At 39.7% G+C, this 16064-nt stretch overlaps 1 protein-coding gene across 1 annotated transcript; it reads right to left on the reverse strand.

Annotated features, from left to right (window-relative positions):
* Nucleotides 1-6623: 6623 nt before the first annotated feature.
* NDUFA4 (NDUFA4 mitochondrial complex associated) lies at nucleotides 6624-10567 on the reverse strand. The gene is made up of 4 exons (XM_063152102.1): nucleotides 10402-10567; nucleotides 9697-9785; nucleotides 9315-9375; nucleotides 6624-6843 (listed from the first exon to the last, which is right to left on the reverse strand). The coding sequence occupies exons 1-4, from the start codon at nucleotides 10444-10446 to the stop codon at nucleotides 6787-6789; spliced, it is 252 nt and encodes an 83-aa protein (XP_063008172.1). The 5' UTR covers nucleotides 10447-10567; the 3' UTR covers nucleotides 6624-6786.
* Nucleotides 10568-16064: the final 5497 nt, after the last annotated feature.

The following is a 16064-nucleotide window of genomic DNA, read 5'->3' on the forward strand; positions in this document are numbered from 1 at the left end:
TTAACACAAAAGTAGCCAGTGATTCCAGCATGTCAGGAAATAGCATAGCCTCACAGAAGGAAAGCTCCTGACAAGAGGAAGATATATGAGTGAAGTGGATTTCTCAGGGTAGTAAGCAGAAACCCTGGCTATCTAGCTGAGGAGAAGATGAGAGAATAAAGACTGAAGACAAGAAAAATGGAGACCTTAAGCAATATACCTATACACATTCATATACTGCTGTCACTGAGCTTTTCTCATTTTCAATAAATGCAACATACAAACAAAAAAATCCATCCAATTTTCTATGTCAGAATTCATGTACAAAAACATTTCCCTGTGACAATAATTTGTAATGGAGAAATTCATTATGCTTCCACTGCACATTTTACATGCTCCGCTTTCCTATGCCTGAGTGAGTAGGCTGCTTGTTTCTGTCTCTCCATTCTCCTTGCTTTGGATGTAACAAATCTCTCTTTCTAGGGCCTCCAAAATCTCATTCTTCTTTCACATAAAAGCTCTCTGTAATGACAGAGAAACAGTAAAACACATCCAAATAGAATTTCAGATACAATACCAGACTGTTTATTTTGCATTTGATGTGCACACAGGTAGATAATGGAATATTAAGCTTCATTCAGAAGAGCTCCACTGTTCCTGAAGCAGACTGTTGAAACTCCATGAGGCAGTAAATGCAGCTACGTGACTTATTTGACTGCTGGGGCAAGCACCTACACTTCAGGATTAGGAGGCCTACTGCTAGGTACAATATAAATCATGTCTGCTGCCTGACCACTGCATACTGTGCTCTGTGGTCAAAATAGTTATTTGGCAAAATGCTCTAAATTTGAGGATCTCATTTTACCTTTGCCCATGGTTCTCTATGCATTATCAGCCCAACACAGGTTAATAAATTGTAGAATTTGTAAAAACTCAACTCTTTGCTCCCGCTACCAGGCCAGCTGTGAAAGATTTGCTTTGATATGAGAAACAGGAAAGGTTTGAGTCATCTTTTTTATCCTCACTCTGTAAACATTGCTTGGCAGTCTAGATCCCTTTTAAGTACCCAGCTGTTGTAGTCTGGGCCATCAGTCAACCCCTGACCTTATTCCCCTCTGCCAGGGATTGACAAAAGCAAACAATTGCCAGGGACCTGGATAAAAAGGCGGTCGGGTAGTGGTTCTTCAGAATCCATCCATCCATCTGTGAAAAAGAGTACTTTCATATTTAGGTGTTGTGCCACCAGCATAAAACAGCTCCGGGAAATTTTCTCTCTCCTTATGTTGGGGAGAGTCATACTCAACTGCCTCCTTTGCTACACTTCATTGCAGAAAAAGTGAGAGGGTCCCTGCTCCAATGCTTTGAGTAACAATCTGCTGAAAAACTCTTTCTGGTGATGCAGGATTTAATTTTCATACATAAAAATAAAATTAGATTTAAGATGAAAGATCTTCTGAAATCCTTTCCTATTTGAAAGCGTAAGACAAGTTTTGTCCAGACACAATAACATAGGTTGAGACGTAAAATACTATGAGCTTAAATTAATATAAATGGTTACTGAGAATTAAGTCATTATGAGAAAGCATAAACTAAAATGCATACAGTTCAGACACAGTTCATGTGTTTATTTTACATTGTTGGAACATTTTAGAAACTGTGCTTCTATGAGGCAATGCAGAAAGAAAGAATGCTATTTTCAAAATGACCCATAAAATTGTTTTTTATTTTTATTTCACACTATGGCACTAATACAAACTTGTCATTAGTAATCTAAATTCAGAAGACAGTTCACCAGACCTTGTTCTGCAGTTATTCTGCTACTGCTTTATTATTTTGCACAGTAATTTAAACCCATTGGAATATCATGCTTTTGTCTTTACTCACAGCCTAATTCTCACTGAATCCTAATAGGCCAAGCAGTCATGGCTGGTGTAATAAACAACTTCTGCATTGACAAATGTATGCAGAAATTGAAGGACATAAACTAAGAAAGCTCCTGCACTAAATCCAAGAATTTACTGTAATTGATGTAAAACCTGATGCAGCCTCATCTGTCTATCCCATCACATGTCTGTTGCTCCTTTTTTTTCCTCCTGGAATACTTCCTGAACTTACCTAGCTTTCATAAGGGGGTAGGAGAGAGATGACTTTCACATGAAAATTTTTAAAAAAGGCTTCAATGATCCTTGGTCATTTTAAGCATATTATCTTTATTGCTGGGCTGAAATTTTCTCCCTTAATCTTCAAAAAAAGCTGGGAAGTTAAATTTGTTTGACCTAACATGAAGAACATCTGAAATAAATCACCATGGAACTAGACCAGCAAGTTTGAAACTGGGATGAAATTCCACTTTCTTCATGTTAATAACAAGTTCTATCTTCCTGCTCTCAGTGTAGGGAGAAAAAAAAAAGCTATCAGTACTGAGGAAATCTTATTAGATTCAACCCTATTTTTAAACAGCTGGGATCAAAATCTTCATTCAGACACACTGGTGCCACTCCATTAAATTCCAGCAGTGGCACCACTGGTAGAAAAAGAATGGCACTCAAATTTTTCACCATTAAGTAATCTGTTTTCATTACCTTCTCAGCAGTTTGTTTCATTTGCCTGCAGTAGAGAAACTAAAATTAGAAAACATTTCATGTTCATAGTTAGTTTGCTTTCAATGTGAAAAAAACAAGTCTATAAATTTGTCTATTGGATTATGGCTTGTGCAGTTCTCTTGTAAAGTTGTCTTTACATTATAGTGATGAACTGTAAATGGTGTAGTGCATTATTTTGTCCAAAGTAATTCAAATTAATGACCCTAGAAATATTATTTTAGGTGACTGTTATAAAGCATTGACAATACCCATGAATATTACCAGCAGAATTTCTTTTCTTCTTTGCAATGTATGCATTGCCATGTGTTAATAAACTATTTTCGATCATCTTCAGAACTTGCTGTCTCTTGCTCTCTCTTCCACTTGCCAGTCTTGTGTCAATTCTAGTAGGAAATGAATGTCAGGTAAATGCTGATAGTAAACCATCAAAAGTTTGAATATATTTTTCTTGCCTTTACTTGCATATTCATGTTCACATTACCTAAAGCACCACTGATTCTGACTAAAAATAGAAAATTGAAGAGTGGTGATCTCCTAGCCTCTTCACCTTGTTTCTGAGAGAATTATGTTAGCTTAGAAAGTCTAAACATTACTTTATATTTTCGATTAAATGAAACTTTCAAAAAGGAGAAAACCAAAAAAAAGCAAATTATTTTTCTGGTTCAGATAAACATTATTCTGGATGCTAAAAATGGATTTACTTCTCAAGAATGGAAGAGGTTTGTATCTCCTTGCTCTATACTGGTTCATGTCATCCTTAGAAAGTGTTAAGCCTTACCAATCACAGATAGTAGCACTTTGAAATTATTGGGAAAAAAAAACCAAAACAAACACAACAAATTTCTTCCAAACTGCACAGCACCAGGACCAGCACACATTTGGGAAATATGGCATCATAGCAGTGTCCAAAGACACTCTTAAGAAGCCTAAAGATCAGAGGAGGATATGAAATGATTTGAGCTTCACAGAAACTTCTCATGGCTAAATACTGATTTCAAGACTACTTCTAAGGAAAAGTGAATGGAACACAAGAGCAACAAGTCAACCAACTTCGGGATTTCAAAAGAGAGGACTGTAGAGTAAGTTTTGTATTAAGTAATATTTAAAAACCCTACTGTGGCAACAATGTTAATAAACACCTCTTTTCTGTAGTGGTCACAGACTTGTTGGGCTTCATTTTGTACTGAAGAAATGGTTCTACAGCTCATGCAGCTGCATCCATACTAAGGCTGGCCAGTCAGTAGAAACAATAACTTTGTCTGCACTTGCACATCTCTAATTTTTTCAATTAGCTCACTCAAAATACATTTCTAAAATTCCTGTAATAACTTCTCAATCTTTCTTCCTGACAAAGTTTTAAAAGCGAGTCAGCATTAGACATACATTTCCTTATTTTAAAGGTCATTCAATTGTCACACTCCAAACTAACTTTAAAGGTAAAGCAGAGGTTGAAAACAGATCTGAAATGTATTCCTCAGATGACATTTGCCTATAAATCCCACAAAAAAATTAAATTATTCTTTTAATATCAGGCACACCCTTCTAATTTCTTAGAGGCAGCTAGATATTTTATACTTTCCTTACTCCAGGCAAATAAATTTTTGAAGATGTTGTATAAAACATGTGTTCATGTGCCAGAACAACAGAACCCTGTAAATTTTTCTATCCTAGATGGGCAGAATTAATTTCAGATTTAATCACCCTGCTGCATAATCATGATCACTGATAAGGAGGCACAGAATGACTCCGTTAACAGAAATCTGATACAAGCACAATGCTGTAGCATGCACAATGCTTTAATGCAAAAATAAGAGATGACTCTTCTGTATGTGACTCATGAAAAGGACATGAAGACCAAATCTACACTCACCATTCCAAAAAAAATGTGCCACAAACAAAATCAAGTGGCTGTATCCATCTCAGTTGAAATCTAAGACAGCAGAATATCAACCTCTTTCAGATAACACAACATCTGCTCAACAAAATTACAAGCCATGATGTTAATGAAGGATTTCATTTTTCCTACTAATTATGGGATTTCATTGTTTCATAAAAGTTAATAGCCAAAGGTAAATTTAAGATGTAACCCTAAGATTCCAAACTGCAGTCACTTCTTCATGCTGTTTTCAGGGAATTCCATCTTTGGCTTCATGAAGAAAGAGGTAGGTGATGGTTTTAAAGAAGCAGTTCCAAAGATCCTTGAGTACTTTAATGCAGACAAAATATTGCCAAGCTGGCTCTCTTTTAACAGCACGCTACAAAATAAAGGGAGGGGGGGAGGGAAGGAAGGAAAGGAAGGAAGGAAAGGTTATTATGATATTTATTACTTTTAAGTTTGGCAAATAATGGCAACTATTATCCACTATATTTAACATAGAACAGAAGTATATCCCTACAAGAAAAAGGAGGAAGTGTCCCCTCAGGATAATAACTTCTAGAATAATTAAACTTAGAAGACTTTAAGTTTTGTGTATTTTTAGGAGCAAGCATGCTGTAATAGGCAAAGACAAGTAACACTGAATTAATTGCTTTTTGTTTTTTATTCTATCTGTATTTAAAGACTTAAATACCTTAAGCACTTGTTAAAATATATTTTAAATAAGCATTGAAGTGCCTTTATTAAGAAAGACATGAACCTCTGCTTTCATCAGCTGTGTACAAAAGGAATAACCTTTTCTCACCCAAGAATCAGATTTACTTCCTGAATATTGGTCTTTCTAAATGTTCAGAGAATCTGTATTTGAAGGGATAAAATTCAAATGAACTGCCAGCTATCAAGTTATAAAATACACTTTCTGTTTTTACAACATACTTTTAAAATTGAACAAGTGTTGCAACAGTTCTATTTGGATCCAGAGAGGAACCATTCCCCAATGACACCTACAGGCTTTGCCCACCACTGTAACCATGCCTCTTGTCTTGACACACATTTTCTTATTCAGACTTCATGAGAGCCTTTCAAGCAAATGAAAACTGGGAGTGAATCCAGTGGTTCAGTTCATAACAAAAGGATAATATGAACTGCTACCAAATAAACCACATCATTTTACCTACAAGGTCGTTCCATATAAAATATGAAGTTTTGCAAATATCTGTTATTTTGCAATTACCACAGCAGTCTTGCTTCTTCAAGTTCTTGCTGCTAGACTTGACTTTATTACTTGCAATAGTTGCTATAGTTATCTATATTCTTGGAGTCAACTTTAAGCAGAGAGTATCAAGAACAGCTGTACTCTGACAGATAGTCCAGAATTAATACCCCTTATCCAAGGAAGTGCCAGATGCTCACAGTAAAGCACAAAGAACCCCCCATAAGTTACAGATTTGAAAAGATATTTTCTTTTAGTATTCCTATAGCAAGACTCAGCCAAGTACTAAAGTATAAGATTCTGCCCTTTCTAAAAGGTGTTTTTTGTTCTTACATAAATAGCTAATTATTTCCCAAAACCTGTACCCTCTTCTGCTACGTGCTTCCCTTCATTAAGGGGAAGCATTCATTTCCTGATCTACAGGAAATGAATGCTTCCCCTTCATTTCCTGATCCACAGGAAACCATGACAATGTTTGTAGGAATTTTTTTTTAAATATTGAAAATTGTCTTTCTGTTTATTAAAAAAAGCTGCTTAACTTGAAGAGAAAAAAGAAAGAAAAGAAACACAACCTTTTGGAGAGTTCAGTGTGGTTTTTTTTCTTCCCTCCAGCAACATATGGCAACATCTGTTCCCTCCCTGATGGATAATGACTTGTTGGCATTGACTTTTCTGCAATCACAACTTCTTAAAGGGGCAAGTACATAAATTCAGGTATATTGAAAAAATATATATGCATACATATAAATACATGCTTTCAAGTTCTTGAAGTTTGGTATAGCTGCATGAGCATGCAGTTATTTTTCTGAGATCAACACACTGAGCATAACTTCACACCAACTTTGATTTCTTGTAGAGGAAACATGAATTGGCTTTTGCTCATTGACAAACCATACAGCAGAAACTGTTAACAGGAGGATATTGTCATTTTGCAAAATGAAAGAGCAGACACTTCAAGTTTTAAACATTTATTAAGCCTCATCAAAACACTTTAAAACACATGACCTGGTGCTGTGTGAGGCAAATTTATTTATTTCCTGGATGATTAAACATGACACTTGTGCGAACAGCTTCCGGAAGACCTTTCTGTGCAGCTTATGGACATTGTTGTGTTTTTAGAAGTCAGGACGGTCCTTTTTGAGGCGACTGTAATCCATATTGACTGCGACAAACTAGGAAAGAGAAGGGAAAGAATATTTATTAAGAAGTTTGATTGCACATTTTCCCTGGTATTTACTAAAAATATACATCATTGAACTTACACCAGGAAACTGAAAACATTTTTTGAGTCTGTGAACCGGGCACTAATAAACAAACAAAAACCTTTGATAAACAGTAACTTTTTACTATTTATTCTGTACCCAGTACTAGAAGCTCTGCACTTAAAATGAGTGGTCATGTCTTCCACTAGAAGAAACCAACAGTGTCTCCTCTTAACCCCCAGAATCAGAAGCCCATTCAGAGGAACTTTTTACAGTACTGATGAGTTCATCCATTTTGCTCAAAATCTGTGGCTCCTGTATACTGAAGGCAAAAGCCAGCTTGCCATGTGGTGCAAAAGCACAGTATCTGTGAACAGACAGTGGCACAAAGGAGCATTTAGAGCATTGCTACAAAAGCCAAGTTTGGTTTAGGTAGCTGCATCTAGAACTGCAAAGGATGACAAGGAGGAATTAAAGTCAGAATGGATCCTCTCACATGCTCAGTTTATACTATTATAATTGGATCCTGTTACAATCAATCCAGAACAACCCAAAAAGTGATGGAGGACAATGACTTTACTAACTCATGCATGAGAGACTAACTGCAGACAAACTGCCTATTTTGGCATCCCAGCCTGACTTGACAGCAAGCATGTGATAGCACAGTTTTTCTAAAAAAAACAAAAAGATGAAAAGCACATAACTATAATTTTGATTATTTTTAGTTACACCCAATTTTTAATTTTTTTAAATTTTCTTAAAGAAAACACAACAGCCTACAGCACATTCAAATTACTGCTTTGTCTGCAACTCCTACAGTAATGCTCATGTCATCAACTCTTTTCTTTGGAAGAAGAGTGAGGAAGTTAATATGACAAAGAGAAGTTTACAATAGAAAAAAAATCCCATCAAAAGCAAGACTTGTATTGCAAGAACTTTTTACTAAAGTCATCCTCAAATTAGAATATATGTCCTTTTCATCTCCCACAAGGCAGATTTGGAAAAAATGTCCCCAATGATTCTCACACCCAAATATGGCAAACACTGAGGCTGTGTTTGTATGTTAAGGCAGAAGGGGAATGCCACACAAGTCATGCACTCTTTAAAAGAATTTGTGCTGTGCACTATGCAGGATTTGCCAAGTTTAGATATTTACAAACCAGCAACATTCCAGAACTGGCAATGAAAACAAAGAATGAAATTTTCTTTTTGGACTTTTAAGGGAACTGCAACCTGTCTTATTTTGTAAGTGTGGGATTTTTCTACTTATTTCAATGATTGGCACAGTAGTATATGGTACCAAACAAGACACTAGCTTAGAAAACACAGTAGGTTTGCTTTTTTTGAAGCTTGAAAATAATCTTAAAATATTTTTAACAGCAATCAAGTAACATAGCACTTCTGTAAAGCATGATTAAAACACGATTCATGTGCAGAGAAGGACAATAAAGCTGGTGAAAGGTATAGAGAGTACATGAGATGAGGGGCTATCTGAGAGAGCTGCTGTTGTTTAGCCTGGAGAACAGGAAGCTCAGGGGAGGCTGTCACTCTCTACAGCTCCCTGAGAAGAGGATGTAGCCAGGTAGGGGTTGGCCTCTTCTCCCAGGCAACCAGCAACAGGACAAGAGGAGGTTTATGTTGGACTTCAGGAAGAATTTCTGCACTGGAAGTATTGTCATACACTGAAACACATTGCCCTGGGTGGGGGTAGAGTAACCATCTCTGCAAGTGTGGAAGAAATGACTGGACATGGCACTTAGTGCTATGGTCTAGTTGACAACATGGTGTTCAGTCAAAGGTTCAACTCAATAACCTTGATGGTCTTTTCCAACATAAATGAGTCTACAATTTCAGAACACCTGTAAACTACCAAAAGTGTCAGACATCTTTGCACGCTTCCTCATTAGTTCAATGAAATTAGCTGAATATCAGCTAAGGAACATTTCTATTGCATCCAATTACTTACTGGATATTAATTTTGTTAACATTGTTTTGTTTTCAAAAAATCAAGACCTGCAGACCTGAACTCATGGTTACATTAAACACTGACATTTTCCTGCACTGCTTCTCATGAGTAAAGGCCATCAGCTTAGAAAACTCTAGTTCAGTTCTTCTGGGATTTTGTCCTTCTCCCTGTGGTTTATTTCTGAGCATTAAGAGTCAGTAAATTCTTTCTCTCACTTATAATTTCTCTTTTCCTTACAGTGCAATAAATATGACTATTTTCATACATTCTCCTTTCACCCCATTATCAACCACCATTAGGAGAGTTTTAAACCTCAAACTCAGCCATCTCTGTCCAGAGTTCTAGAGACAAACAAATGCTGCATAAAAGGAATGCATCACTCATCCAACTACTTTCCCATATAATCAAACATCTTATAGCAGTAGGCTACACCTCTAATATGATGCTTCCTGCAAATCTGTATTTCGCATTTTACCTTGTACTGGTCATTGGGAGCCATTTTGTTCCAAGGTTCTGGGTTATTTTTCTTGTCCCAGCTATTGAGAGAAATGCAAGATGTGAGAGAATATTAACACTATCTTCAAATTGCAAAAAAAAAAAGAAGTATGTACTGTGGTTATTACATCATCGAATCACCCATCCAAGCAAGTTTCTGCAGAAAAAGGCACTGTCCTTTGTCAGCAGTCCCTAGGTATCATGGTAAACAAAGAGATCTCCAAATCAAGGAAAGCTCCACACGCCTAATGCCAGGTGATACTGGACCAAGACATTAAGTTGTCCAGAAACACAAAACCCAAGGCAGTGGAGTGTGACATATGCAGCAAGAGGACTGGCACCTGGAATTACTGAATACATACCTAACGTCAGGGTTGAACATTGCCAAACGCATCAGATACAGGCTTGCACCAACACCTCCAGATCCAATGATCACAAACAGAGGGATCAACTGGAATAACAACACAAAAAAAATTAAGTATCATCCTGCAATATAGCAAAATAGTACTGATACACAGCACTCCTGGCATCAGCTATGGCAGGCCAAAGAACAATGTTATGGATTTTACAAACACGTGGCCCTCTAAACCCCTGGGATAAGTTCCCTTTTCGCAAGGTATCCCTGGGGTCACTGAAGAACTAGCAGCTATGAAGAGGCAGGGATGAGAAAAACAGTCCTACAACAGAGAGACCAAAACCAAACAAAAAATTCTGTTACATCGCGTTTCTGCAACAGACAACCGTCCCTTACCGCCAAAATGGCCCCTACCGTCTGTGCTCGGATAACAAAACCAAAAACACGAGAGGGCGAGAGTGGGGGGAAATGGTGGGCAAGAAGATCGGAAAGGGCCACCTCAAGCCTTGCAGCACGAGCAAGGCCGCAGGAACCGATGGATCAAAGGGACCTGGCCGCGTCTGCTCGGCCAGCTCCGGGCAGTCCAGGGGTTCGGCACGCACAGGAATGCCAGAGACGGATGGGCCAGGAGGAGGCGACCGGGCGGCTGGGGACACCGAGCCACGGCAGAGAAGGGCGGGCGCGGGGCCGGGTATCGCGTTCAGGTACTCACGGCCGGGTGCTTCTTCGCGTGGGTGAGGATGGTGCCCAGCACCATGGCGGCGGTGTCGGGGTGGTGGTGGTGGTTTGGTGGGTGCGGGCGAAGGTCTCGCTCTCTGCGGGCTCCGCAGCGCTGCCTCCCCCTTCAGCCGCCGAGCCCCAATGTCACCGAGGCCCCCGCCGCGGCAGGTGCCGCCGCCGCAGCCCGGATGTAGCAGCTCTGGCGTTCGCCTGCGCGCCCTCCGCCGACTCGCACCGGCCGCCGCGCGCAGCGGAGCCCCGCGCCGGCCCCGGCGCGCTCCCCGGCCCGTGTGACCCTCGCGTTAGCGCGGCCCTGTCTCGCCGGCAGCGCGGGCACCGCGGGCGGCGGCAGGCACCGACCCGGGCACCCCGGGGCAGCCGGGCAGCGCCGCCCCACGCCGGCCCCTGCCGCGCGGGCAGCGCCTGCGCCCGCGTAGCGCCTGCGCCCGGGATGCCCGCGTCAGGCAGGGCTCTGGAGCCGCGGCCGCCCGGCGCGGAGGGTCACCCGCCTGCTGCCCCTGTCACAGAACGGGCCGGGTTGGAAGGGACCTCAGTGGGTCATCTGGTCCTCCCTGCCCGAGCAGGGTCATCCTAGAGCACATGGCACAAGATTGCATCTCGACGGGTCTGGAATATCTCTCGTGAAAGAGATTCCACAACTGCTCTGGACAGTCTGTTCCAGTGTGTGGTCAACTGCACAGTAAAGAAGTTTTTCCTCGTATTCAGGTGGAACTTCCTGTGCATCGGTTTCTTCCCGTTACTTTACATCCCATTGCTTGGCACTACCAAGGAGAGCCTGGCTCCATCCTCTAGATATCCCTTATAGACGTCAATTAAATTCCCTTTCAGTCATTCTGTTTTGAGGCTGAACAGGCCCAGCTCTCCCAACCTTTCCTCTTAAGAGACGTGCTCCCCTAATTGTCCTCAATGACCCTCCACAAGACTCATTCCAGGAGCGACCTGTCTTCTACTGAGGAGCCCAGAACTGGACACAGCATTCCAGGCGCAGCCCTCGCCAGGGCTGAGCAGAGGGGCGGATCCTCTCCCTCAGCCTGCTGGCAGTGCTGTTCCTAATGCCCGCCGGGATACCGCAGGTCTCCTTGGCCGCGCGGGCACGCTGCTGCCCCATGGACAGCTCGTTGTCCGCCAGGACTTTGTTGGTGCTGCCCTCACACCGCCCAAGAGCTGCTGCCTCATGGGGCAGAGCCTGCCATGGCCTTGTGAGGCGCCTGCCTGCTCCCTTCTCTGCAGCCATGGGTACCTGCATGCCTGTGTCTGCCCTCAGCTGGGCTCCATTCACAGGGCCTGAGCACTCACCAACCTGGGTTAACAGTGACACTAATAAAAACTATCATATTTCATCAGCTATTGGCTAATGATTTCTAAAACTTTGATCAGGGTTAGCTCTTTGATTAAAGCTGTTCTCCTTTGCCAGAAAATAATAGTTTGGTCTTGACAGCCCTTTCCAGGACGTAGTGCTGCTTAGGAGAAACTGCTGCAGATGCCACAGGAGTGACTCAGACAATCTGGGAACAGAGCAAACTGCTTACAGGCAGCTTCTGAAATGTAGAAATACACACACACACAGATACAGAAAGTATAACTGTGCAGCAGGAATGATACATGAGGTCACAAATTCACTATACATTCCAAATATTAAAGAGAACAATATAGTATTAACAAAGAAACATGAAAACTGTGCATGTTTATAAAGTATAGTCTTATTGCTGTGGGACTATCTGCAAAAGCTGTGCCAACAAAGGATTACGCAGTTAGAAAAGAATAAATAGATTTTGTATTCTAATTTATTTTCCTGTATTTTTTTAATGCCATGGAGAAAGCCAGTACTTTTAATGGAACCACAATTTGTAGAAAGAATAATCCAAATCTAACAGTTTCAATAAGCCAAAACTTGTTCTCATTTACGACAGTGATAGAGCCTTTAGAGGACAGGATGAGACATAATTCTGATCAAGCTATTTTCCACAAACCTAGGCTGGAGAAAAATCTCATCTGTCTTCCACTAACAAGAGCTGCATGCTTTTGGTTTCTCTATGGACAGGGTAACAAGGGATTCTTGCAATTTAAGAACAGGACAGATACTGCTATTTTGGAAGTAAGGATGTTATTCATGTACATTATTTGCCACTCTTTTCTGCTGTATGTTTAGAAGGAGGTTTGTATTTACAAACTAGACAGGATTACTGAATAAATGTTACTATAGAATGTTTTTCAGGTAGTTGAGAAATCCAGTATGTTTTATGCATTGCAGCAAGAAGAGATACATAATTCCAGCTGCTAATACCAGATGACAGAATTATTATTGATTACTTTAGGAGTCTTTGGATCATGTTGCAGATCCTGGCACTGTTGGGTAGCACAGAGCCATCTGAAAAGGATGGGTGTGGAGTGTGTTTTGCATGTGTTTCAGTGAGTGACAATGCCCTGGGGGTAATGCATTCTATTAGAAATGCAAAAGTTAGGAGTTTAGTTTAAGCAAGTTTGCTTCTGAAATCAGTAGAAAGATATGGGTGGTTCCCAGAGGCAATCCAAGGTAGAATTAGGATAAATCACTCTTTCAGGAAGTCACATTTGGCCTTTGCCAAAATCACTGGAGATAAAAGTTGATGCACAGGGATGGACTTCAGTTGCATTTGAGATGTTTCTGGGTAAATCTCATGCTTACATTACGCTTCAGAGCAAACCCAAGATATCTGCAGTATCCTGATATGAACCTGGGGAGACTTGGAGTGCTTGTGCAGAATATCTAATAATATCTGTTTCTTGCTATTTTCACATGGTTTGTGCTGTGCAAAAACATTGGTTTTGGGGTTCCTCCTGTGAGGGCTATGACATCAGACACTGCAATGGCTGATGAGTTTTGTAAGAGGCCTGATTTTACAGACATGGCATATAACTGGGGAGAAGCAATTGGTTAGCAATGGTTTAAACCTTTCTGTGGCTTTGCCAGATGAAGTATAATTTGGACATAAACAAAATTGGCATGGGAGGGCAGTGACAAGTTCTTGTAAAGAAGCTCTAAGCCATTGTCCTTTTTCAATATCTCAAATTACTACATTTTTTTGAATTATTAGTACTTTATGCAGATAATTTCTAGCATAGTGGAACATGAAATCCAGCTTGTCTCCTTTCTGGATAAATAATAAATAAATAAATAAATACGCTGTACTCTCCCTATTTGGGAGAAGGAAGATAGACCATGTTTCAGCCTGGATGCAAATTCAAATGCTGCATCCACATATTTTGAAGAATGACATTTTTTGTCTATGCTTTTGTCTAGATTAGTATAAAACTTAATGTTCTAATCTTAAGAATACAAAGTATCTCAATATCTCTCCTTAATAAAAATATCAAAAAGTGCATGAAAGTAATTGTTCTGGTTATTCTTGAGTTTTACTTACTCTTTTTTTAAACTCCTACTTGGTTAAAAATGTGTGATGTACCACTTATCGAGAAGTAGTATTTCCATACTATCCTTTCTTTAAATACAGCTTCATTTCAATGTAGGAAATTGTGTTATTATATTTATGGGAAAAGGATAATAATGTGCTTTGATGTCGGACTGAGCTCATCCTTCTCCTTTGAATAATGTATACAGCATATCTGTAAGATTCACATTGTGTGATTGCATGAAATATATAACTGTAATCAGACTTCTGAGCAGGAATTTATTTTATTTGAACAGCAGACTGCTGACTGAAATGAAAATTATGTGAAGGGGAAAACTACAGCATGTCTTGATATTTCTTCTTGTGTGTACTAAGCCATCAAAATTTTTCTTTGGGAACGGGCAGAACATAAGAGTTAGCATATTTAACTACAAAGGAGTTTCATAGCACACTTTCTTTTTTTTTCTGTAAAAAGCTGTTTTCTCCTTACATTACACAAGAAATCAGATTAAAGACAACAGAATATTTTGTTTGTTTATTGCTGGTTTCAGAACATATGTGGTCCAAAACAGTTGACTCCTGTCTTTCACTAACCTATTTATTTGTAACCTGACAAACTTACAAGCTTGTATACTTTGAGATGTTACTCCATTGGTGCTGTCTTTGCCCATCTGTTTTTCCACTTTGGGACTTGTCCTGAAGAAACACCTCTTTCAGGCTGCCATCCTACTTAAGGAGACATAAACAGAATAGTAACACTATGTGAAAGAACTGTCTTAACAAACACATGTAGTACCCCTGAAGTATCCAAGCACCCAATACTCTTGACTTTTCTCAGTGGAATGCAGAACAGATGTAGATGAAATTAATAAATTTTAAAACCTGGTATCTTCTGCAAGCATAATTTAAAAATGCTGGAGCTCTAAAAAGTAATAAACTTGTCAAAAATATAGGGATATATTTACACAACCTCTTCTCAGCAGAAACATTAACTAATTAAAAAAAAAAAAACTGCAAGAGGCCAGTCTGGAGATGAACTATTTTTTTAAAACTAAAATAAATAAGTCCTTACGAGAACAATCTGTCTAATCAAACTTGAATTCAGTATATTTGTTTGTTGTGCAAAACAAGCTTTCATTAAAAGTTGGCCAAATTGAAATAACTTGTGATTTTCAAATCAGGACATTCCAGTGCAATGAGTCTTAAAAGAAGTAATCCATATTGCATTTTTAAATAAACAAATCAGTACAGTGGGAAGTTTTGCTCCATGTCTCTACGTCTCTGCTCTCCTATTTGATTTGGAAGGGGAAGTAGAATGGTTTTCACAGTTGTATTTTTTTAGATTGATTTGCTGGTATACAGTTTCATGACTGCAGAATCTGGAAGAGAAAGAAGAATCATTTGAGGAGCAGCAGAAAAGACTGCATTGTGAGTTTTACAAATCATTTTTCTTTAGAGCCACCTTGAGTCACAGAATACAAATAAATAATAGTGAGAACACGGACAGGTATGCTTTTATTAAATGGAACAGTAAAGGATGCAATGAATTGCTTAGGCCAAAGTGACACAGTCATTTTAATTCACAGTAAGCTGAAAGTGCTACTTGGAGGTAGTTTTATCTATCCTTTGACCTTGGATGCTCATGTTTCAGCACCAGTTCACATAAGGCTGCGCAAAAGAGATGAACAAAAAGGTTTTATCTGGACCAGTTCCAGGTCAGTGCTGATTGCAAATGTAGAGGATATAATTGCAGGAAACATGCAGGAGAAGTGAATGGGAGGGGGTGATGGGGTTGTGTTGTCTCACTGCAGGCCTGACTGGTCTGCCCGTGGAGCTGCCAGCAGCTCTGTCACCTGATCTGACATGGGCTGCTCTCGACCTGGGCACTCCTGGCTGCTTCCCTCTCATGTTCCTGACCCTGTGTCCCTTTCCCTGCCTTGCACTGGATCACTTAGTCTTAGACCCACAGGGTTCCTTGGTAGGGTCAGATCTGAAACTGGCTCAGTGTATGGTTTGATAATTGCAAAATTTGGTATCAGTGAATGGGAGGAGGCCATGGGTCACGTTGTGAGAATGGAAGATGCCAGACTTCATATGAAACTGCACCCTGCCATCATTGGGACTAAGAAGACATCTTTGTGGCTGGACATTCTCATTAAAAAGAAAAAACAAAAAAAAATCATGCCCGTGTAAGTGAAAAGAATCTTTCTATTTTAATTTTTACAGAATTTTTAAAGTCTAAAAA

The sequence above is a fragment of the Melospiza melodia genome, chromosome 1, assembly GCF_035770615.1.
Source record: "Melospiza melodia melodia isolate bMelMel2 chromosome 1, bMelMel2.pri, whole genome shotgun sequence".
Lineage (NCBI taxonomy): Eukaryota > Metazoa > Chordata > Aves > Passeriformes > Passerellidae > Melospiza > Melospiza melodia.